Below are 23,911 nucleotides of genomic sequence, written 5' to 3' on the forward strand. Positions count from 1 at the left end.
AGATTATATGAAAATGATTAAAATCCAGATAAAATAGCTGATAACATTTATCCTTACAGATGTGGATACATTCCCAGTTAAGAGTTATTTCTTAAAAACTGATGAGAAATAAGATTTATAAAGTTGCTGTTTAGAATTCAATGTCTGGGTGAAATGTTGTAACTGCAGTCAGGACTTCGGTTCATTTGTTACTGCAACTTAGCTGCATTTTTGGATGTTTAGTATGTCTTTGAATTTCAGAAGTCAAGAAATGAATAGAAAAGTCCAGATGAATAGAAAAAAAAAAAAAAATGCTTGTTGGGTTATCTGTTACCAAATTACTTTCCAAAAACTTTGTTCCAATTTAAAGTATATGTGTGCTAGTATCATTGTAGCCTCATAAACACTTCCCATTTTTTATTTGCTAAATTGTAAATAAAAATATTTCAATATTTTAACTATTTGAATTTGATTGCTAGCAAAATGACCCTTTTTCTCAAATAATTTTTGTGTAGTTCTGTTTTTCCAGATTGTTGCTTACTATTTAATCTAAACCTGTGAGTCTATTCCTTTATTATTTCTTAAAAGAGTTTTCTACTTAGAAAATCAACCATCTATCAGCCAGGAAATTATTCATCTGTAACCTTACTAATGTTTCATGGGTTTTGGTATATAGTCATGGTGGAACTTACTTTCCCCAATACTATGAGGTGATAACAAAATTAGGCAATTTGTTTTTACAAATAACGAACTTTCCCTTTTACGAACAAATCCATTCACGATCCATTCCTTATAACAAATTAAGATTTTGGATATATTTCTGTAATTTCTTAGTTCTTTGTCCCTCTGTTATTTCATGAATTTACTTTTTAATATGAATAATTTTTAAAAGTATTAGCTAACATGTATTGAGAATCACCTGCGTGCCAGGCTACACAGTTGATATCCACTAAGTTAACTTTGAACAAGCTACAGTTTTAGTTTTAATAGGCTTCCCATTATATAGTTGAGGAAATGAGGTTTCTAATGTTAAAGTGTTCAGAGTCAAGCAGCAACCAAGACTCAGAGCTCAACCCCAAGTGCAAACTCCCTGACGCACTTTTCTCTAAGGTCTTTAGTCATTTCCAATTACAGTTTAATAACAGAGGAGAAAGTTGCCACATCGTGTCATGTGATTTTTTTTTTACAACTCTCTTTCTATTGCAATAATCTTAGAAATTTTTGTCAAATTAAAATTGCTTTTATGAGTAAATTAGAAAAACTGCCATCTTCACATGGGTATCCTTTTCATTCCAGGAAAAATTATTCATTCATTTCAAATTTCAAATCTTTTAAATATATCTCTCACATTCTTTTCTCTATCTTCAATACAGGTCCTAAATATATTACTAAAAGTACTGCTAGTTAATTCATGATTTTTGCTAATGTTGTGAATGTGATTTTAATTTCTGTTATTAATCCCCATCCAGGGAAAACTAGAAGGTGTGGTCACCCTCTCACAGTCACAGACAAAAATGTCTTCACTAATGACACTTGTGGAGTTGGCCACTCCACTCTTCAAGTTGACAGTGCTGTTCCCAACAGTGGCTGCTAGTTTGCGGTTTCCTTGGTCCACTGTATAAAAACAGAAACATACTGAGAATGAATTATCTCTTCTTTAATCAATTTAGGAAAAACAAGTCTAGTCCAGGCCTTGCCTTTAATAAGCATCACAGCCAAAACTGATTCAATTATTTCCTCTAAGCTGCAGATTGCTCCTTTCTGAAATAAAGGGTTTTTCTAGATCAGGTGGAAAGTCCTTCAAATTCTAAAATCATATAATTTATATCAGATAGTTTAAGAATCAGGAAAAAAATATAAATATGGAATAAATTCTGTATATGTCTAAAAAATGGCACCAGTAGATAAAATTGAATACAATTCTCTATTATAATTATAAAGACATGAATTGTGTTTGCCTATAAATGTAAATCATCATTCATCAAATATTTCAATAAATATTTTCATTTTTAAACAAATATTCCAAACAACTGGAAGCATGATGTAACCTATATTTAGTTCATTTACCTTGTTGAAATCTTGGATAGATTTCTAAATAAGTCCCAATTATCATTTTTCATATATTCTGTTTATATTTTGATAGATAAAATTTTATAATTCTCTAATCATATTCATTTAAAAACATTTGAAGCCATTGGAAGTATGCCATTCTTTCACTTGAAATGTAAACTGAATTTAGCATCCCCCCGTATCACTACCTGACATTTCTGTTTTCTCAACCATCTTTTAATCAACTGTGCACTCCTGAGTCCACAGCACTTTTCCAACTGGAAAAATGTGCAGCTTTCTTTCCCACCCCATCATTCTCCAGGTACAATAATCTTATCAGTATTATTTTCATTACAAATGTTTTTTTGCATAGCCCTCTATAAATTTGAATGCTAGCTCCTGAAGACAGAACCTTAATGAAATGATGAAACAATCACATACTCTCTGACCTAGTCCCCTTTACCAACACTGTGATGCAGGCATGACCAATATGTACAATATTTTCATGATACCTGAAGCTGAGTACTTGGAAAATTCCCTAGTTGAAAAATAAAATAAAATAACAGTTACAGCATGGTGATGGCTCAGTTTGCCTGAAGAACATGAAAAGAACCACATACGTAACAAATGTGTTTGCAGAGCAGATACTGCAATACTGATTATGTGAGTGAGGATGACTGGCCATATAAAAACACAAAGTTAACTTATCACTGATTGAAACTGTTTATAAAATTCTGACATCCATCTGGTACATTTTTTGTTCGGCACTGTTCTGACTGACAAAAAGGTAGAGTCAATTCAAGAACCACCACTATGTGCCTTGAACTATTCTATGTACAGTAACATTAGTACAAAAAAGACTCTCGCTATACTCAAAGAAGCATGCATTCCTGGAGAGAAGGGAATACAGAGATATAGAAAATAAACATAGGTAAAATATCAGGTGAAGAGAAATGATAGAAAAAATGAAGTGACATGAAATAGTAAATAAACAAAGTGGTTGAATAACTAATATTGGAATGCTGTCTGAGAGACAGTCGTCAGAGAAGTCCTCTCTATCAGGCAGCATCTGAGCAAAGGCCTGAGGTGGGGGAATATCTGCGGGATGATCAGGCAGCTATCTAGACCTGGAAGCATCCAGATTCACATAATAGTAAGCAGAAGTACTGTCTCATCTGTACACATCTATAAGACATGCACTAGACAGAAAGGATACATCTGCCTCTTAAGAAAGTTTACTCATGGCCGGGCGCGGTGGCTCAAGCCTGTAATCCCAGCACTTTGGGAGGCCGAGACGGGCGGATCACGAGGTCAGAAGATCGAGACCATCCTGGCTAACACGGTGAAACCCCGTCTCTACTAAAAAATACAAAAAACTAGCTGGGCGAGGTGGCGGGCGCCTGTAGTCCCAGCTACTCCGGAGGCTGAGGCAGGAGAATGGCGTGAACCCGGGAGGCGGAGCTTGCAGTGAGCTGAGATGGCGCCACTGCACTCCAGCCTGGGCGACAGAGCGAGACTCCGTCTCAAAAAAAAAAAAAAAGAAAGAAAGTTGACTCACATAACCAATGAATTCTTTTAAACATGAAATTGTACCTGGGATGCAGAAACAGCTGATGACACTTATCAACTAGGTGTGAAGGAATTATTTTCAATTTAACCCAGTTCCACTGAGACAAATTATATACATCTGGAAAACTTAGAGCATGATTATGATATAAATTAATGACAAAAAGATAGGTAAAGAAGATACCTACCAAACTACATAGCAGGAGAGATTTCACAAGGATGGAAAACATATTTTAAAATATATTTTAAAGTGTGCAATAAGCATGAATTACTGAACAAAACATTAAAAATGTGAATTAGTTGTAGAAAAAATTGCCAGTATTTTTATTTGAAGCTTATAGAGAACTTATACAAACTGTCACTTTATGAAAAATTTCTTATACATTAACATAAGATAAAAATATTTTCATGTCTTAGCACATTAATTTTCAAGCTATAATATATACATCAACATTCTCAAAATGCTTTTTTGTTATTCCTCTAGGAATTTGATGAAACAGATTTTGTTTATTCAACAATTAAGATTGCAGTGTATGCATTTTAGTAATAAGTTCTCATAGAGTCAATTTATATTTGAATTTCTTTTGAATTTTAAGCATACTAAATAATTAAGAACAAATATGATAGTTTAGTTTAATTTAAAGAACTGAACAATTCTGCTACATCTATTGCTCAGGCCAGCCCAAGTCACTTTCTTTACCTACACTCAAAATTAAATGAAATTATAATTTAAAAAATTTTACCTAATAAGTACTGACACACATGACATCTTTTCCTAGTCCTTCAAGCTCCATCAAATAAGTCAATAACTTTTATAATTTTAAAAACAATAGTTTAGTTCAGAATAAAAGTATTCCCTTTGCCTCACCCTGAATGTTACTTTGCTATTTCCTTTTTACATATACAACTAATTTCTAAGTGCCAAAACTGAGTGTACCACGTAACTAATGGGAAAAAAAATACTTATCATACTTGTCAACACCTTCTTATAAACTCTCTTTATATTTCCAAAGCAATTAAGTTATCTTCCGGCATCTCATTAAAAAAAAAAAAGAAAAAACCTAAATAACCTTGATGGCTTTGCCCTGCTATTATAACAACTAAATGTGTCTCTTTCTTCTATCTTTTCTTACTGTCCATAATTTCTTCATGTGTCTTTTAAATGAAAATACTTTTATAAAGCTCCTATCTTTACCAAAAAAAAAAAAAAAAAGTACAGAACAGGTTAGAATTCTAGTTCTTTTAACAAATTCTCTTAATTCTATTTCTTCCTGTTTTAAGACCTCCCCCATCCCAAAGAAGCAAATGTCTACAAAATAAAAATATTCAAACATCCATAGTATTAGGAATTCTATAAATTACCAAGCTCTTAAAATGGGAGTCAGTGAAAAATATGATTATGTATAACAAGCCCCCGTTAATCATCTGCTGAGTTTGCTAAATGTACCTCTTTAGTATACTGATTTCCTCTTCTCTAATGACATGAAGCCCGCCAGTTATACACACAGTTAACAGTAATGTGATAAAAAACCCCTGCACAGGAATCACTTGGGGGACTTTTCAAATGCAGATGCTCTCCTTTGCTCTGGAGTGGAGCTGGAGATGCTGCATTTCTACCCATTGCTTAAAAGAACTCCCAAGCAAGGCTCAGGCTGCTTGGCCACAGGCCCCACTTTGATGGCAAGAAAATAAACTATAGTCTTCTTGTTGACATAAATGAGCAATACATCAACATAAAGTTTTCCTGAACTCTAGATGGATGGCTTTTGATAAGACATGAAATTATTCTCTTAGATTTGTCACAAAACTGTATCGGCATGGCAAATATCTTTTATTTTATTTGAGCTCTGGCAAAAAGAGGGCCTGTTTGGTAATAAACTTTTAGCATTGGGGGGTACAAATTGCTTTTAAGTTCAAATCGTGCAGCAATTTACAATTGTACCTGCTTTCATATGCTGAGTAGCGAAGTTCCTTATCTAAAAAACCAACAAAACATGTCCTTGTCTAGGAATACATTAGGCATATTTTAGAAGGAAATCTGAAATTTAAAGCACATAGGAAATGGAACAATTGAAATCATCGCATCTCTTACTTGCCTACACAGTGCAACTCCATATTTAAACCACCCCCTGCTCTGATATTAGTTGGTGTTAAACATTCAAGTCAGGAACTGTGAAATGTCTGAGATTTTACAGCAGTTGTAAGCTAACAAGTTAGCCTCCTACGGTGTCATAGATAAAAGGCAGAAAAAATACAAGCCCTCTGAGTCAGAGATAAAGAGTTTATTACTCATAGCAACAGCAGGAGCAGAGTAACATCTTTGTTTACAAAAGCTGCCCAAACCTCCATTCCCACAGGAAGACAGGAAGACAGGCAGGGGTCACCTGCATCGGTAGTGAGATGGGTTTCCAGCCAGGAGTCCCAAGATGAGGAAGTCCCTGATCTTATACTGGGACTTCTGACAGCCCACTCATCCTTCCCTCCAGAGAGACACAATAGTTTAATTACTCTGCAATGAAAAACTCTTTGGGAGAAGGAGAAATCTCTTTACTATCCTGGAATGTAAATAAATCTGAGTAAATTGGCTGTTAATGCTTAGACCTAAATGTGAAAGATTCATAGAGAAATGTCTCCCAACAGTTGGTGGAAAAATGTTGGAAGATGACACTAATAACAATAAACATCATCATAATACATGATTACAATATATAAGCACTTTACATGTGACATTTCACTTGGTACTCAACATTTTAGCAAGTGAAATTATCCTGTCCATTTTTAAGATAAGGAAACTGACAGAAGCCCTAGGTTACTTGTGTAAGGTCATATAACTAGTAGTTTCCAAAGTTGTACATTATCCCTATGCAGTTCTACCAGTCCATCTAAGAGGCAGATTGCCTGTGGAGAGTGAGTCAAACCAGATGTGACCTTACTAATACTGTCCATGCAGGTATAATACGTTGGCAGGATCATTCCATCCTGTTGCTCTTTATTTGATATAAACCAACATATATCGGCTCCTTGAACCACATACTGTGGAAAGCAAAGACTTTTACAATCTTTAGAATACCATATTCAGAATTATTGTTTGTTTATATAGACAAATAATAAGCACAGACCTGTCTCACACAGAGGTCTGGACCCAGGAAATCTGCAGGCTTTTTTAGCAGTTCCATGTAGGGAAAACCTTCCAGCTAGAATAGGGCTCACCTTCCTTTCCAGCCTCCTGTTTAGCTATGGTTCTTCACTTTTCATTTTGTACTTACATTTATAAACTGTCACTTCTAGGACTGTTGCTTAGCGACTACAATCTGGACAAAAGATCCAACCAATTTTTTAAAAAGTTATCTCCTACAAGCAAGAGCAAAGATATTATAAGGAATTATATTTTGATCATTTTTTTTCTGGTGAAAAATCAAAGACAGTATTTTATAATGACCATGAATTGGAAAAGCTTCCATGAAGAAAACTGAGTCAAAGATCCTTAACATAACCATAATGTGTGCATCTAATTCTTTAGTAAGAAATGTGTGGTTTTATTAAAAGACATAAAGATCTTCTTTGGTTGTTAACTTTTAACATATTGTCTACAATCCATATACATTTTCCCATCATCCTCTACTGGTTTGCAGTATTTTACTCCTAAAATGTCAAACTCCCTCACATTCATAAACAAATTCAAATCGCTGTGTCAACATTTGAAATTTTGCCTGCAAATCAGAACATGCTGTGATTGAATTGCTGCTCGTATCATCTACCACTGACTCCTATCAAAGCATATAACTGGATTAGTGGGAAAACAGCTACATTATGCTTGCATTTCAGCTTTGCTAACAGCAGGTTTCCTTTCTGCAACAAAGAGCAACCCTGGAGACAGTAGAAACACTCAGAAATGATGCAGCATTAGTTCTGACATCTTATACATGGCTTTAAGCATGAAAAATTACTGTTATTTTTAAAAAGAATGAAAGAAATGTAGACATATAACCCTGAAAATAAGAGGCTACCTGATTTTTCTGTCTGGTGGCTTCTGGGCATCTTTGGGGAAGTGTTAATATAGATTGCATCCAAAGTCTTTGGATGACCCACATTATCTTGGGTATGAAGATAAAGAGAAATGCATGAGGTCTCTAAGGAAAAATTACTGTCAAAGTTACCTATAGAACCACTCCCTGCTTCCTCAGTGCCTATGGATTCTTGAAGTTACAAAAGCTAAAGGTATATTGTTGCTTTCCTGGACTTTCAAACAGCTTTAGAGAGAAAATAAAATACACGTGCACATGTGCACATACACATACAATATGACATTATACATATATTTTGAAGTTTTTTTTCCTGAGAATTTCCATATCATTAAATTGTTAAAACTGTATTTAATGAGAAGGGCCTATCTGTTAAAGACAAAAATGTAGTTTTACTTTTTTCTTACCAGAATGTTGCATAAGAATCAATTCTCTTTAAATCTGTCAGTTTCAGACAGTATATACTCAAAATAAAGCAGAGTAACTCATAAGACTGAAAAATTTCTTTAAAATTATGAATTTAATGTGGTTGACACTAAAGATTATATATAACATGGTTAACACTAAATATTATAAATGCAAAAAAGGCTATATGAAGTTTGATAAGAGCAAAAGATACACGGTAAAGAAAGTAAATATTCTTGAAGATTCAGCCTCGTAACTTTTCGGTTAAATCTAGAATCATGAACGAAGATGGCTACGCTCCAATTCTTTATCTTTTCTTGGAAAAACTGCTAAGACTCTTTCTACCTGTTTTCTTATCTGCAATATTAAGAAGAGCAGTATTGTCAACCTCACAGGGTTGCTGTAAAGACTAAATAAATTACCATGAGAAACCCTTAGAACAGTTTCCGCCACATGAACATTGCTTTAAAAAAATTAAATGGTCTGTAATCCCAGCATTTTGGGAGGCTGAGGCGAGTGGATCACAAGGTCAGGAGATCAAGACCATCCTGGCTAACACAATCAAACCCCGTCTCTACTAAAAATACAAAAAATTAGCCGGGTGTGGTGGTGGGCGCCTGTAGTCCCAGCCACCCAGGAGGCTGAGGCAAGAGAATGGCATGGACCCAGGAGGCGGAGCTTGCAGTGAGCCAAGATGGTGCCACTGCACTCCAGTCTAGGTGACAAAGCGAGACTCCATCTCAAAAAAAAAAAGGAAAAAATTAAATAATTACCTATCAATTATGATTAAATAGAAGGTCAAAGCACAAATAAGAAAAATAATGAACACATGTTTACTTTGGATCTTATTTGTACTGATTTTCTGAGGAGCAAATCTATGTCTCAATATAATCACTCAAAATTATTTAGTGAGTTTTCAATCATAAAAATATATTATTTTGAAATAATAAAATTAAACAAAAGTGTACAGTTAACAAAACTTCAGAGTGTAGTTGACAAAGAAAATGATCTTTTTATAGTAAATGAGAGCCATAAACAAGTAAATAAGTAACCAAAACTAATTAAGCCTAAGGAAGAACTATGAGCTGGGACCAGTAACACCAGGAGCCAAAACCAGTAATATGTATCTCCAGAAGCAGAGTGGAAAGTCACTATGACCTTATCTTTCAAATGTCTTCCTAAGTATCGATCTTGTAAGTTCCATGAGTTGTGCATGTTTCAATATTGCTTTTCTATCCATTTCTGAGATATTAACAGAGATATTTTCATAACTTTTAACTTGAGGTACTGAGGTGCATACTTCCAGGTCAAATGTATTCTCAGTTTTTCCTACGAGTAATATATTCTATTTTCCCATATGCTTGTACCTCACACATTCAAGCCATACCAAATGAGTATACCCAGCTTAGGATTTACAAAGAGCTGTCAGTGCATCAGTAAAGTCTGTATTAACTTGGTTCACAGAAATCACAAGGAGATCTCCTGCAATTGTGTTTCTTAAGAAATTATTTAACAATTTTCTTCAAATAAATACACATTTAACAACATAATATTTTTAGGAAAATCAATGGCCTTTAAAATTGACAGGCATTAGGAATCCCAATGCCCATTCTGAGTTCTTTAACTAGGAAATAAATGTTAGTTGCTCAGTAAACACTGGCAGTATAAAATTCATTCAAAGCTTGCTTAATCGGAAATTATTTTAAAGCATTTTATCGATAGTATTATTCAGTTTCTAATTGAGCTAGATGATATTGATGCCCCATACATTTTTCCATTCACGTCAACCCAACTTTTAACTGCCTGAGATTGCAGGGAGCCCTCTGCTCTTGTGCATGGTGGTCTGGGAATGCCCGAGAATTAACATTACTTGGGAACAGTCATCAACTTTATATACTCCAGCACATTTTTCCCTTTGGAAGGGATGGCTCCAATTCATGAAATCTATACTCATTCCCAGAGAAATAAGATCTGCTCACTCACAATGGAAACTTGTTCGAAGACAAATTATTTATTAATTCTCTGCCTTGTTTTAATTCCCACATTTCTCTAACAGTCTTTCCTAGAGTTACTTTCCAAATAAACCATTTAAACTTGAATCCTTGTCTCAGTGACTATTCTGGGGAAACTCAATCTAAGCAGATACCACCAGTGTTCTTAGTAAGCAGACCCTCAGAATGGGATTCCAGAATTGAATCATTTCCTAAACATATGGCAACAAAGACCCTATTGGTACCTGCGTGTACAGTCATCACTGAAGTCAGAAAACTCCTCAGATGCTGTGGCAACACAATTGCTAAGATTTTCATCTGCAGCGATCAGAATAAAAGACAGATTAATGGCGATGCACTTAGCGTTTGAGAGATATGGGGACAATAGTAATCATAAAAAAAAGAGTTGGTTGGTTGGTGAATTTCACTGAAGAAAATGATAGCCTTATGTCAGCCAACTATCAACTAAGGGCAAAGTAAGAAAGCCAGAAAACCTATGTGGCAACTAATTAAAAGATTCTCATTTCCCATTTTGGGAAGGTCAGTATGTGCTAGAAATTTGGCTCAGAATTTTCTTTTGAGAATCTCAGAATTACAAAATACACTGCATTCACAACCTTGGCAGCTTTCTGTGCAAAAGTTAGAACATCAATAGGCAAGGAGAGGCACCCTTTGTACTAGGATGAGGGCATCTAAGTGGATGCACTTGAGAAGATGAAATTCTGGATTCCCCTATACCCTCTGGATAGGCAAAAGTAACCTGTGACCCTTAGTTAGAGGGTAGTAGCTTCTGTGTTCCTAGAGACCATAAAAGATGATGTATACTCTCCCCATGATCTGATCATATCTCATCTAATGGCTTTAGGCAACAAAAAGGCCAAGTATCAACATGGCCCACCTTGAAAAGTACAGTCTCTACTCCAGGAAAACAAAAAAGAAGATATTTGACAAAAAAGTTTCAGGATCTGCCTAATATGAACCAGAAGATACTGAGATAATATGCCAGGGAATGGATGTTTAGGGATATTGAAGCAAAATACAACTGGCCATCAATATTGTTGTGGAAAATAAGTAACCTACAATTAGAAAACTCATGTACTCCTATACAGTTCTAAATGGCATGGCTGGTTGGCCAAAGTCCTAAAAGGATCAAGAGTAGAAGATGTTCCTTATACAGAGTTTTGGAGAAGCAACATGAAGATGGACCTATGGAAGCAGGCATGAAGCATAAAGATGTCTTTGTTTTGCATTAATGTTAGTTAGAGAACATTCGTCACAGAAAAGATACTAAACAATTGGGTAGATAAGATGATCTGTCCACTGGAGATCATCCAGCTCTGTATGTGACAACTGTACTGCTTGCAAAATAGGCCCATGAATGGAGGAGCTGGATAATAGAGAGGGAGGATATACAGGGGCCTAAAAGCATGGGTCTGTCTCATCCAGTTTGATGCCACTGGCAAATAACCAACCCATGAGAATAGTGCGATGCCGAGTCTTCAGTATAGTACTACTTCTTAAAGAAAGCAACCAACATTTTACCCCCTTGGAGAAGGGGTAAAATTTGTTTTTTCTATTATGGATACAAATTCCAGTTATGGGTTCCCCGTTCTTGTTCACAGATGGGGTGTCATTAAATATCACTAATCCTCAGGTTCACAAATACTGCCTGATTTATTGTGGGATACTGAATAACATCTCAAACTAAGCAACACATGTTATAGTAAAGGGAGTCCAATAAGAAGCACATGACCACAGGACTCACAGGGTCTACCATATGTTGCATCACTACAGGCTGCCAGCCTGATAACATTGGGACAGTCTCCTCTCAAAGTACAACTAAGCTTCCAGCTTACAGATGATGATCTGATTTGGGATGCTGTCTTCAAGATGCAATATGTATTTTGAACCACAGTGCTATGTGCTGAAGCCAGCTTGTAACTGCTAATAAAAAAAAAAAAAAATGGTTGAAATTTTCATGAAACGTAAAAGCCAGTTAACCCCACATTGGTAGCTTAAAATTGGTCATAGTGGGAATATTTACATCATGAAAATTGGCAAATGCTACATATCAATTTTCTCCTCCACCCCCTGGCTTTGCCCCTAAAATGTAGAATGTATAAGTATGAAAACCAAGGGGGTGAACTAGGAAAATCCCCTCTTACTATAATTAAAAGTGATCCACTTGGGAAAGGTGTACTTCTTGTCACTGAGACTTCAGGCTCCACTGAAATAAATGTTCTGCTTTCCAAGTGTATATGTGTTGGGGTAAATGGGCAGGTAATGCAGTGCTCCTACCAGGGTCCAAGAAAGAATTTAACTAAACCTAAATCCAGAGCTACTATCCGAATATGCTGCAATTCTCATGCCAGTAGACTAACAAGAAATTCCAGTTGACAAGAGGAATATCACAAGGGTTGCTGCTATATAATAGTGAGAGGGAACTCAGGATTCGTTCAAGCATGTCTGTGGTTAGAGATAACTGTGAATGGACAACTGCAGAAACCACCATTTGAATGGGGACAGAAACCATGGATTCATAGGGCCCAGGGGTAAGAGTCTGGTTCGTACTATCAGGTAAGCCACCAGCACAGGAGTTGGCCAAGGCTGCAGGGAAATTAGGAAAGGTATTAGAGAAAAGAAAAGATGAGTATGAAGTCTATGCTTGGTTCTAACTCTAGAAGCCCACCATCCCGATGTTCCATGTTTGTTTATTTAAAGATTGTGACCAGTCTCCATCTTTAAGAATCACTGACCGGATAGATTGGATCCTTGACCAGGCTTCTAACTACCAGCACCTACAACTTTTTGTTTCAGTACTCCCTCTTGTGGCCAGTCTGTTTTTCCCACACATAGGGAAGTCAGCTACCTAAAACCTCGGCTCCTTTGGATTTAGGGCAAGTTAACTCTGAAGTGAATATTACGTATGGCTTCCAGAATTCCTCAGAGAATTAAGTTCCTTTAAATTAAAGTAAGATTCTGTCATTGTTTCCTTCCGTCCACTGCCTGACTTAAGTAGTGGTGTTTTCTGTGATCACCACCCAAATACACTATTTATATCTGAATCTACAAGTGAAGTTCAGTTTCTCGAAGAAGTCAGAATAACACATTCACCACACTGAATATCTGCTACTTGTATATAAATTTCACCTAGACATGTCAAATCTGCGCTGGATTTAAGATTTTCTCTTTTACTATGCCATAGATAGTATTTTTTTTTTTAAGAACTATCCCCATGGTTTGTTATGAACTATATGTTAATATACAAATAAAGCCAAATAAGTATCTTTCCTGATAATCTTATTTGAGAGATCAAGTATTATATTTTACTTGTTTGTATTCTGTTGAAATACATAGTGAGCTGACACACAGGGTCAGAGAGATTGTAAAATCAGACTTAAATGAATCAGCTCTTACGTAGTATCAAGTTTTAATAAATAGTGTGGAGAATACAGACAAGCTAAAGGACTTCTGAAGGTTCAGAGGAAGTAGTTAGAGGCCTCACATGAAGGAGGGCTTCCCAGCTCCTCCTTCCTGTGTTGAACACATTCTTCTTGCCCACATGAAGGGAAATCACAAAAAGAGTTTCACAGGGCTCCTTGTACTATAGAATACTTCCAGTTTATTCCCCAGAGAATTCTATCACCTGTGAGAGTTTTGCCAAGAACCTTGCCTCATAGGTATCATGTTTTACCATACCTACTCTTAGGCTGCAATATACCACCAGAAACATTTCAGGGATAAATTCTCTTCCTCTTAGTAAATATCAATAATCTAGTTACCTGGAGCTTCAGGTGAAAAAGGATTAAACACGGTCTCCTGCCTTCGTATTTCTAGTCCCTCTTAGTGAGTAAATCAATTTCAGACCAGCTGCTTTAACTTCTTCCTCCCAAGTCATTTCAGAGACAGATCCATTTTCAATACAAAATAACCTTACCACAAACTCCTCCTCTTCACATCTCTATGAATATATTTACCTCAAATGTAAATATATCCTCCAGAAAATGGCCATGAAATATTTTGCATAAATTCTATGAATTAAAATGAGACGTGGTAACATTTGTTTCTTTTATTTCATTTGCTTCACAGTTCAGTACTTTTTTGCTATGAGTAGGAGGCTCTATGATGGTTCTGAGAAGACTTTAATAAGAACACATTCAAATATCTATTGGTTTTTATGCTAACAAGAAAAACATACTATAAAAACACAATATATTATAGATATGTGTCAAGGTGAAATGAGGATGATAATGAATAGAAAACTGCCATATAATCATACTGACAAGTTGCTATTTTCTAGTAGTTTCAATGGTGTCTGTGAGTAAAGGGGCTCATATTACCTACTTAAGCTCCTCTGAGTGAAGCAGGATATGTGGAAGGCTTCTTTTTTTTTTACAGTCATTACTTCAATTACTTTACCCAGGGGTAAATTCTTAGAAACTCAAAAAGGATCCTGGCATAGCATTATAAGAGGATCAGTCACTAAGATAGGACAGGTCAGTAAGATAGTCTTGCAATATATCAGAAATGTCTCAGCCTCTATAAGATAAAAGTATATAGTACCTAAAGTCAGGAGAAGATAGAAACTCCAAATTTAATTCAGGAAAATGCAGTCATCTTATACTTACTGAAGCTACATTCACGAAATCATCATCTGAGAGGGTTTCTAACATTTCGGAGACAGATGTTCGGATCAGTTTAAGTGTCAATCCACTAACACTTCCACTCCTATAAATAGACAAATGGGTCCATATATGTTATTCATCATTTATTTAATCAAAAACATCATAAGGAAAGATAAAGTATGTACTGACGCTAGATCTTTTATATATTATTTAAATAATAATTTTGCCCTTGAAAATCTTGGTTTAAAAAGTCACATTTTTTGATAGAAGTGGAAATTATAAGAAATCCTGCCTTTCTTTCCTCCCAGTATCAGTACATGTGCATTTCTAACTGAAATTATCAAAATTACATGTTAAGTGACAATTCACAAAAAATACAGATACTGATGGTATAGTCAGTCATTTAGGAATGTGTATTAAATACCAGTTCTGTTAGCCAAGTTAGAAGAGAGGAGTAGAGAGATTCATAGACATAGTCATTGCTCCAGGGAGCCCATTGTTTGACTTGATTAAAACAGTAATTATAAATCCACATAACAATTGTGATAACAGATTTGCAAAGAAAATGCCTTGTTCTGCATCCTAAAGTAAACATCCTCTAGAATTTATTCTTCATTTTTCTTTTCTCTACACATTCTACAATACTTGATGACTTCACCTATGTGCAGGGCTGGCTCAACTCTAGGCGACTAACCCCCATTTCTACATTTCTAGCTCCCAACACTTTCCTGGTTTTATCTTTTGAGCTGCCTGCTGAACCACTACAACTGAATGTCCAAAATGACAAATTATGTCCAAACATATTTTTCATTCCTATTTATGTTCTTGGTACCAAAGAGTCTATGTCTCAGTCATCCAATTTGTTCTTCCCTCTCAACCTTCCTATGCATTCAGGCAAACTCCCTTATTCATTCCATGTAACAGTGTTCCAAGGCTGTGGTCCCCACTCCACCCTCACTCCTCTCTGGCTCAGTCTTCATTATATGAAGGTGCTGAGCTAGAGTAATAGCCACTCAACCCAGCAATTAGTCTCCTTCACATGCTAACAGGTGAAAGTTCTAGAAACACATCCTGACCTAATACGTTTAAAAGCTCATAGATACCAACTAAATAGCCAGTAATCTCAATAGCCCTGTATTCCAATCCTTTCATTTTGGCATTTTCTCTCTCTCCTTCCTGTAACCACCACAGGTTCTTCCTGCCCGCTGCACTAACAAAGACCATGGCATTGCAGTAACGAAAGAGTTTACCTGATGCGGGGACAGCCATGCCAGACAGGAGATGGTGTTATTACTCAAATCAATCTCATCAAAGGCTCGGAGGGAGGTTAGGAATTTTTCAGACAGTTTGGTGGGCAAGAGGCTAGAATATGAGTGCTACTAATTGGTTGAAGATGAAATCACAGGGGTGTGGAAAATGGCCCACATGTGCCGAGCCCACTTTTGGTGGGGGGCACAGGACTGCTTGAGTCACAGGTCCCCGTGGGACCATCTGCTAGAAATGCAAAAGCCTCAAAACATATCTCAAAAACCCCACCTGAGATTCTGTAATAGTGATGTTATTTACAGGAATAATTGGAGAAGTTGCAAATCTTGTGACCTCCAGAATAATGGCTAGTAATTATTTAACTACATCTACATCTTAGTAGAATTCAAGTTTCTCTCATCCTTCTAATTTGGTAGCCTTTCATTGGTTTTATAAGGGCAGTTTCATTTTAGGGAAGGGCTATTCTCATTTAAACTATAAACTAAATTTCTCCCAAAGTTATCTTGGCCCACACCCAGAAATGAGCAGACAATCAGCCTGTGAAGCTAGAAACTAGAGTCAACCATGTCAGATTTGTCTCACTGTCGTAATTTTGCAAAGGCATTTTCAACCCTCTACCTCCTCCGTAAATGTCCCCAGACTTACCTGGGCAGCTTCACTTCTGGCAGTTCTTCCACCTGAAATTCCACTCTCTTTCCTCTCCCCTCCTATGCTTGTGTTTGAAAACATGAGCCATGAGGAATCAATCCCAATTTTATCTCCTTAATGCTTTCCTGGCACATTAAATCAAGTTGCTATCTCTTACAGGTTCCTTTAGTGCTATGTCATACTTTTTATCTATTAATTTCTACAATTATTTTTGTTATTTGTTAAGGTCTAGTTTACCTAATACATTTGGATTATCTTTGAGATCAGGTACTATGTCTTTTTTTTTTTTTTTTTTTTTGAGACAAGCTCTTGCTCTGTTGCCCAGGCTGGAGTGCAGGGCATGAACACGACTCACTGCAGCCCCCATCTCCTGGCCTCAGGCATCCTCCCACTTCAGCCTCCTAAATGTAGCTGGAATTACAGGTGTGTGCCACCATGCCCAGCTGGTTTTTCCTTTGTATTTGTTGTAGAAGTGAGATATTGCTTTGTTGCTCAAGCTGGTCTCAAACTCCTGGGCTTAAGCCACCTGCCTCAGTCTCCCAAGTGATGGGATCACAGGCATGAGTAACCACATCTGGTCTCAGGAACTATGTCTTAATCATCTTTGTTTCTATGTTACTACACTGTATGTAAGAACACCTCAATACATTTCTGTTGAAATAATTTTTAAAAACAGTATTTCAATTTCATATATATTTTCAATTCTGGGATATAAATTTGGCTTCTATTTTGAAATGACATTATTTCTGGACATTATTATACATCCAATGGTATAATATATTGCATTAATATATTGATTTTACTTAAGAAGAAGATCAAGGATTAGCATATAAGATCTATAATTTAATTAAAGTAACATGAGGCTTAAATGCATCTTAACAAAATAAGAATTAACATTTAAATTACATTTGTTGAATTCATTTATCTTCTCTTTTTCAGGCTGGGTTATAAGGGTTTGGACAACTAAATTAAATTGTTTTACTGTAGCTTAAAATGGGGAAAATTCAAATGTTAATACTTGCCTGTGGGATTTAGCCGTCCCCAAATTACTAGATTTTGTTTCTTCCAATGAGACAAAGGATTTTTTTTTTTCTCTCAGGGAAAAACATGAGCATTTTTTTCTCTTGGGGAAAAACATGAGTAACCTAAGCATTTTACACTTAGTGTTTAATTCCTTGATTATTGCTCTTTAAAAAAGTAAATCTCCATAGCAGGATATAATCTTTTCCATTTCTGCATCTTCAACCTTATTAGAAAATGTGTACACATGCAAACATACACATATAACTTGGATTGTAGCACTATAACAAATAAAGAGACCAATATAAAAACTCAAGGAATTCTTTCTTGTATATCACCATTTCACTTTGAGAAGTCCCAGATTTTTTTTTTTTTTTTTTTCCTGAGACATTGTCTCTGCCACCCAGGCTGGAATACAGTGGCAGGAATATGGTTCACTGCAGCCTTGATCTCCTGGGCTCAGGCAATCCTCCCACCTTAGCCTCCCAAGTAGCTGGAACTACAGGTGTGAAGCTACCATGCCCAACCAAGTTCCAATATTAACTTATTTATTTCATATTTAATATTATATATAATATTAATATATTAATACCCATATAGATTCTCTTCATTTTCAATTCAATAATTTGTTTTGTTATTATCTTGATATGGGTTCATTGCCTGAATATAAAAGTCATCATAATTTTTCTTTGTTTCTTTTTTAACCTATCAAACATTTCTTAGTCCCAACCTACTACTGTTATCTACAAATCCTCCCATATTCTCAATATATAAATATGTGGTATTTAACTACTCACACATCCACAAGAATAAGCATGTCTTTAGGAGATGCAGCTCCTTGGATGTACCTGAAACAAATATCATAATAAATGCTTTTCTCTTCCAAAATATCAAACACTGATGTTTGTTGAATTGATATTTACTGATCTCTGAGACAAGGTTTTTTCCCCCAAGCAAAGACCCACCTCTGTCCAAGCAGACAATGGTTTTCTTTACATATTCTTCAATGTCAGTTTGATAAAAGCAATATCCAATATAACAATAGAGATGTCAGAAGCATAATATTTAACATTTTTCGATATTTATAACAAAAGATGAAGAATTATATTTTAACTTTGAGAAGAACATTTTTCCTGGGAAAACAATTATCTAAACTCCGATTGTTGACCGCAGGTTTAAAAGTCACTTTAATGAATAATAGATTGTCATATTTTTAAATGTAAAAAATAAGGACAAAAAACAGATAAGTTGTTTAGGAACATTAAAAAGCAGTATCAACAGAAAAGAAATATAAGTGGCCAATAAAGAGATTAAAATTAGGCAATATGTGATGTTATTACCAAGAATTTCAAAGGCTCTCAAACTTTACAGTGTTTAAGAATCACCTGGGGTATCAGTTCAGAATATTAATTTCCAAATTCAACCCTGTGGTATCAGAATCTCAGTATTTTAAAGAGACGCTAGAAGAGATTTACACAGATGGTTCAGTGGTTGTGGAGAGAGATCAACCTGACTGTGTATGACGGACCCAAAAAGCGCATTCACATTGCCTGTTCACCTGCTGGAATGGCGCCTGACCTCTCCAACAGGAAGGGCTGCACCTGACCTCAATTTTTTACCCATCCCTGAAGCCATCATTGTAAATGCAACTTCTCAGGAGGTTGCCAGTTAACTTTCCAGTTAGTTTTCAGACAACATACAGCACAATTAGTTCTATGTGTTGAGGAAGCAGTGGGAGTTTATAAACTGCACCCTTGCTTGATAAGAAGGTAAAGTGGCAGAGTTGCAGGTGAATTTTCATGGACAGCAAACCTGGCTGATGCCTAGTATCTTAGTGCTGGTCAATGGGAAGAGGAGAAGACAGGACATGTCTGCCTCTACTGACTGGCACCCAGTTTCGAAGTCTCCTCCAAAACAACCAACTCCTGAATTCAAACAAGATGGTATATTAGTTTTTAGCTCCACTCAACAGCCCTATGGCTCCACAGGAAGAATATGTAAATTAATAACAATTGTCACTATTAAACATGGTTGGTGTTGACATAAATTGCTACTGGGATATTTAAAAGGGCATCTAAGAGCCTCTAAATACATGTCTTTGGAATCAAACTTCATGCTCTTGCAATTTGTCTGAACCCTAGAAAAAAGTCAGAAATAACTTAAATGTTGAATAATAGAAGATTTCGTAAATAAGTTACCACACAGTCTTCATTCAAATGATGGTATGTGTCTTTTCTCATGAATATCTACTCAAAAGTTATTGATATGAAAAGTGTGGGATACAAAGCACTACACTGTATATGTGAACTCATTTCTTAATATTCAGACATTAAATACATTTTTAAAAAGCAAATAAGACACAAATAATCATTTTAAAAAACCCCAAAATAGTTGTTTTCCAGTAAGTCCAATAACAAATTATTGGTATTTTTCCAGCTTTATGTTAGGAGAACAAGTTGCTTCAGTAGTGAGGAACAAATAAAACTTCATTTTGGAAAAAAAATCAAACCTAAGCTATATGAATATAACTAGGGGCAGCTTTTACCTTGGGGCCAATTCTCATTAGTTCACTGCCAGAGGCAAATTATCTCCTACTCTATCTCATCTCTGTTGGAACTCTACTCCAAGCAAACTGGGATCCCTACCATAGAAATCCCTACCAGCTAAGAGGTGAAGCACTGAGATTAAACATAAAACTTAAAGCAGTCCATTTGAAATGAATGTGATAAGTGGGTTCAACTATAGTAATTAGCAGTACCCACCTGAACTCATCATTTGCATTTACCTTTACCTATATTTACTTATTTTTAAAAATCAGATCACTTTCAATAAGTAGTTAATACTCATCCTAATAATAAAAAGATTTCGACTTTTTAGCAAATATATATCTTCTTGCCTATATTATCTTTTCATGGCTAGCTAAAAATTCTTACCATGGTCTTCTGCGTACATCATAAAGGTCAATCTTGTTTGGAGTTCTACTATTATCAACCCATGGTGAAGCTAAAAAAAAGAAAAGAGATATTAAATCAAAATATTAGACACGCTCTAAAAAAATGAAACTTTTTTCAAAACCACAAAATGAAATAGATACGTAAGTTCACTTATGTACTTCAATGTTCAAATGGGAGATGTCATTTTTAAGCCCTCATAATATATTGCTTTAACATGGAAAACACTACAGCAGTACAAGAAGGAAACCAATGATAGTCAATTCTCTTTTTACATGTTATTTCAGAAATAAATTTACACATAACAGTTTTTTGGGTGCTAGCTTAATATGTTTTAGTAGGTGTCCAGAGGTTATAATTTTTTTCTAACAGAAAACTTATGTGCCACTAATGAAAATTGTGCTTTCAATTATTTTCTCCTTATATTTTCATTCAATGCCATATTCTCTTGGTCTATATAAGACAACTGTTTTTCTTGAGTTTTTATGTAATAGAATTTTACCCAGTCCCTGTTAAAATGATAATGAAAAGGTCAGCTGTAATTAACTCCATAGAAAGCTGTTTTCTTTAAATTTATTGTAATGATATGAAGTAATTCAAACGCAGATTCAACAATCTTGTATGACTTTCACAGCCTTTATCATTTTGCAATAATCAGAAAAAACTTCATCTAATTGTATTGATTTTTAAATGCAATTAATTTAGATCTATTCTAATTAAATTGATACATGCTTTAATTAAAATGCTTTGCAAAGCTTTACATGCATGCATACCTTAGACCTAATGAAAAAAATAAATGCTGATGAATTGGATGATACTTTCATGCTAAAGAAGTCCCTGTCCTTGAACATGTTTAAACATATGACTCCAGGGTAAATGCCTAATTCATATGACTTATGTTCCCCAATCAATTTCGTTTTTCTGAGGAACTACAGAAATTATGAAGAACTTTACTCAGAGTCAGGTTTATTAGCCAATTAAGATAATCTGGCCAATTAGGATACGTCAGAAACTATATACAACTAAACTCCTCCTTGACTGTGAAATATTTTTTCTTATTAGCAGCTATATTAAAAATTGATTTATTCATTTTAAATGACTAATCATATTTACATAAAATAGCAAGTTTAAATACAGCACTCTTCCAACCACCATTGACACAGTCAATGTAACTGAAATGGTGAGTTTACTGCAATTTGTTCAATTTGCACTTGCAGAACGTGAGAGTCTGCGATGTAAAATAATCCTTTGTGTGTGTGTGTGTGTGGCAGTGCTAGAATTAAGTAACAATTAATTGATACTGATACATACATCAGTTCACTTTCGTCATCCCTCTGTAATATCTAACTCTCCAAGATGGGGTCTTAGCAACACCTAAAACTTTATAAAAATTGTATCCTTCTTTCAGTAACGTGTTATGCCGATAATACATTTACTGCCGCTCAACTCCAAATGCACCCTTCTACCTTGCCCTATGAAAATGGATCTGAGCCTTTTAAATACTTTTCCTTTATCAGATGGCACATTTTCAAGGCTTGCCTGCAAATGATGCAAAACAGACACTGAGTGAGAAAAAGGATTTTACTTCCTTGTTCTAGTTTGTTTGCCCACAGGCTCTTGTAGCATGTGCTGCTGTCTGGTGTCTGTCTCCTGCACTGTCTGTATATTCTCCAGAGCTCAGCTCCTACAGTGTTGGAGTTTGCCCAAATTGCCCACTCCTGCAACATGGCCAGCTTCACCAGGCTGAGGCTCTAATTCTGTCACCTGTACCCCTGCAGCCCCACCCCCTGCCCCAGGTATTTTTGTAGAGGAGAGCTTACAAGGAAAGACCTGGAACCTCACAGGGTAAATTTGCAGCAAATCCTATCAGTGTGATATCACAGTGACTTCTCCACTTTGGTGGGCCATGACCATGGCCTCTACAAGGTGTGAACCTCATCCTGGGAACTGGCGGATTAGGAGCTCTGCCTTGGGCCCTCTACCTCAACCCTAGAGGCAGTTGTTATTACATATTAGATTATGTAATATTATATCTGATACTCATAAATCCTTTAGAGTTGTCTGTACTTCTAGCCAATCCCTTATTACTCCAATCCCCATTGTAGATAATTTTTTATTAAAAAATAGACTTTCCCTGTTCAAGATATTATATTTTTTCTGTCTCCTGATTGAACCAAGACTGACACAAACGTATGGGGTAGATGAGAGAAGTGATTAGTTACCACTGCCAATATGACAGCAGCAATCCTGAGTTAAAAGTGGTGTGCAATGAATCTGATAAACAACATAAAGAAATTGGAATTTGAAAGTTATGTTTCAATTAGATTTTTGAATTGTTTGCCAATCACATTCATCTAGGATTTCTGTTGTCACTACCATTGCTAATTGAAATTAACTGTGATATATATTACTATGTTCAATAAAATGTGTATCTTTCTTTAAGGAAAGAAAAAAGTTAAAAGGCTATCATTTACAGTATGAGCCAGACTATTATATTTTAATATTGTTTATAACCTTCGGTGGTTTATATTTTAAAATATTAATAATCTTATCTTAGAAGTTTTCTGAGATATTTCCTCTTAGGTAGTAGCCCTTGATTAAACCAAATTAAGATATTAATGTTGTGGTAAAATTGAACAACATAATTTCTTCTGTGATATTACTCGTTCCCTTGTAAAATCCCATCATGTCATTTAAATGGTTAATTCTTCATATACGCTCAGAATTATGAAAGATCAAAGAGTAAAAAGGCTAATAACCATACATTGTAATTCCCTGAAATAATCAGTTTCATAACCATGCACGGCGAAAGCTGCATGTTTAGAGAGGGAAAGAGAGCTTCCAAAATTCCTGTAAAAAGTGAAATGCTGCTCAGTTTAGATGACTTTTTAGTGTTCTAGGAAGACTTGGGGAACGGCAGAAGAGAGAACTGAAAATGACAGTTCACAATGTAGACATCTCCTTTTTGAATGTCATCATTAAAGGTGATAACAATGATTTACAGGAATGTTTTCCCCTAATCAAAAATGAACCATTAGTGTGTCCTTTACTAAATCTACTGGTCTACCATTTACTTCACCTTATACATAGGATGTGTTATGGATGTTATCAAATTGTTGATTTAAGCAGGTATTTACTTGTACATTAACTCAGAATACTAATATATGTAATAGGAAAATATTCTTGAGAAAGTATGCAGATTTTAGTGACATTTTCTGGTTAATATGGTCTAAAAATAATAGCAAAGTACCCATTTTTTTTTTTTTTTTCAGCTGCTAGGAAAGAATAAAGCAAATAATGATGCATTGAGTACTGATTCTCTTGGTAGAAACATCAAATGACAGCTAATTGCATTTCCCAATTAAAAAGTTCAAGTGTATTTTTTCAAT

General features: G+C 35.4%; 1 protein-coding gene across 3 annotated transcripts in view; it reads right to left on the bottom strand.

The window, feature by feature from the left end:
* CACNA2D1 (calcium voltage-gated channel auxiliary subunit alpha2delta 1) overlaps positions 1 to 23,911 on the bottom strand; it is a 526,258-nt gene that overhangs the window by 100,842 nt on the left and 401,505 nt on the right. For all 3 annotated transcript variants that reach the window (XM_033192867.1, XM_033192869.1, XM_033192868.1), the window contains exons 8-10: positions 20,505 to 20,574; positions 18,369 to 18,419; positions 14,641 to 14,740 (exon numbers count right to left, since the gene is read on the bottom strand). In XM_033192867.1, the coding sequence (XP_033048758.1) occupies positions 14,641 to 14,740; positions 18,369 to 18,419; positions 20,505 to 20,574 (221 nt within the window). The remainder of the gene's footprint in view (positions 1 to 14,640; positions 14,741 to 18,368; positions 18,420 to 20,504; positions 20,575 to 23,911) is intronic.

This window comes from Trachypithecus francoisi, unplaced genomic scaffold (assembly GCF_009764315.1).
Source record: "Trachypithecus francoisi isolate TF-2019V2 unplaced genomic scaffold, Tfra_2.0 Lachesis_group4, whole genome shotgun sequence".
Taxonomy (NCBI): domain Eukaryota; kingdom Metazoa; phylum Chordata; class Mammalia; order Primates; family Cercopithecidae; genus Trachypithecus; species Trachypithecus francoisi.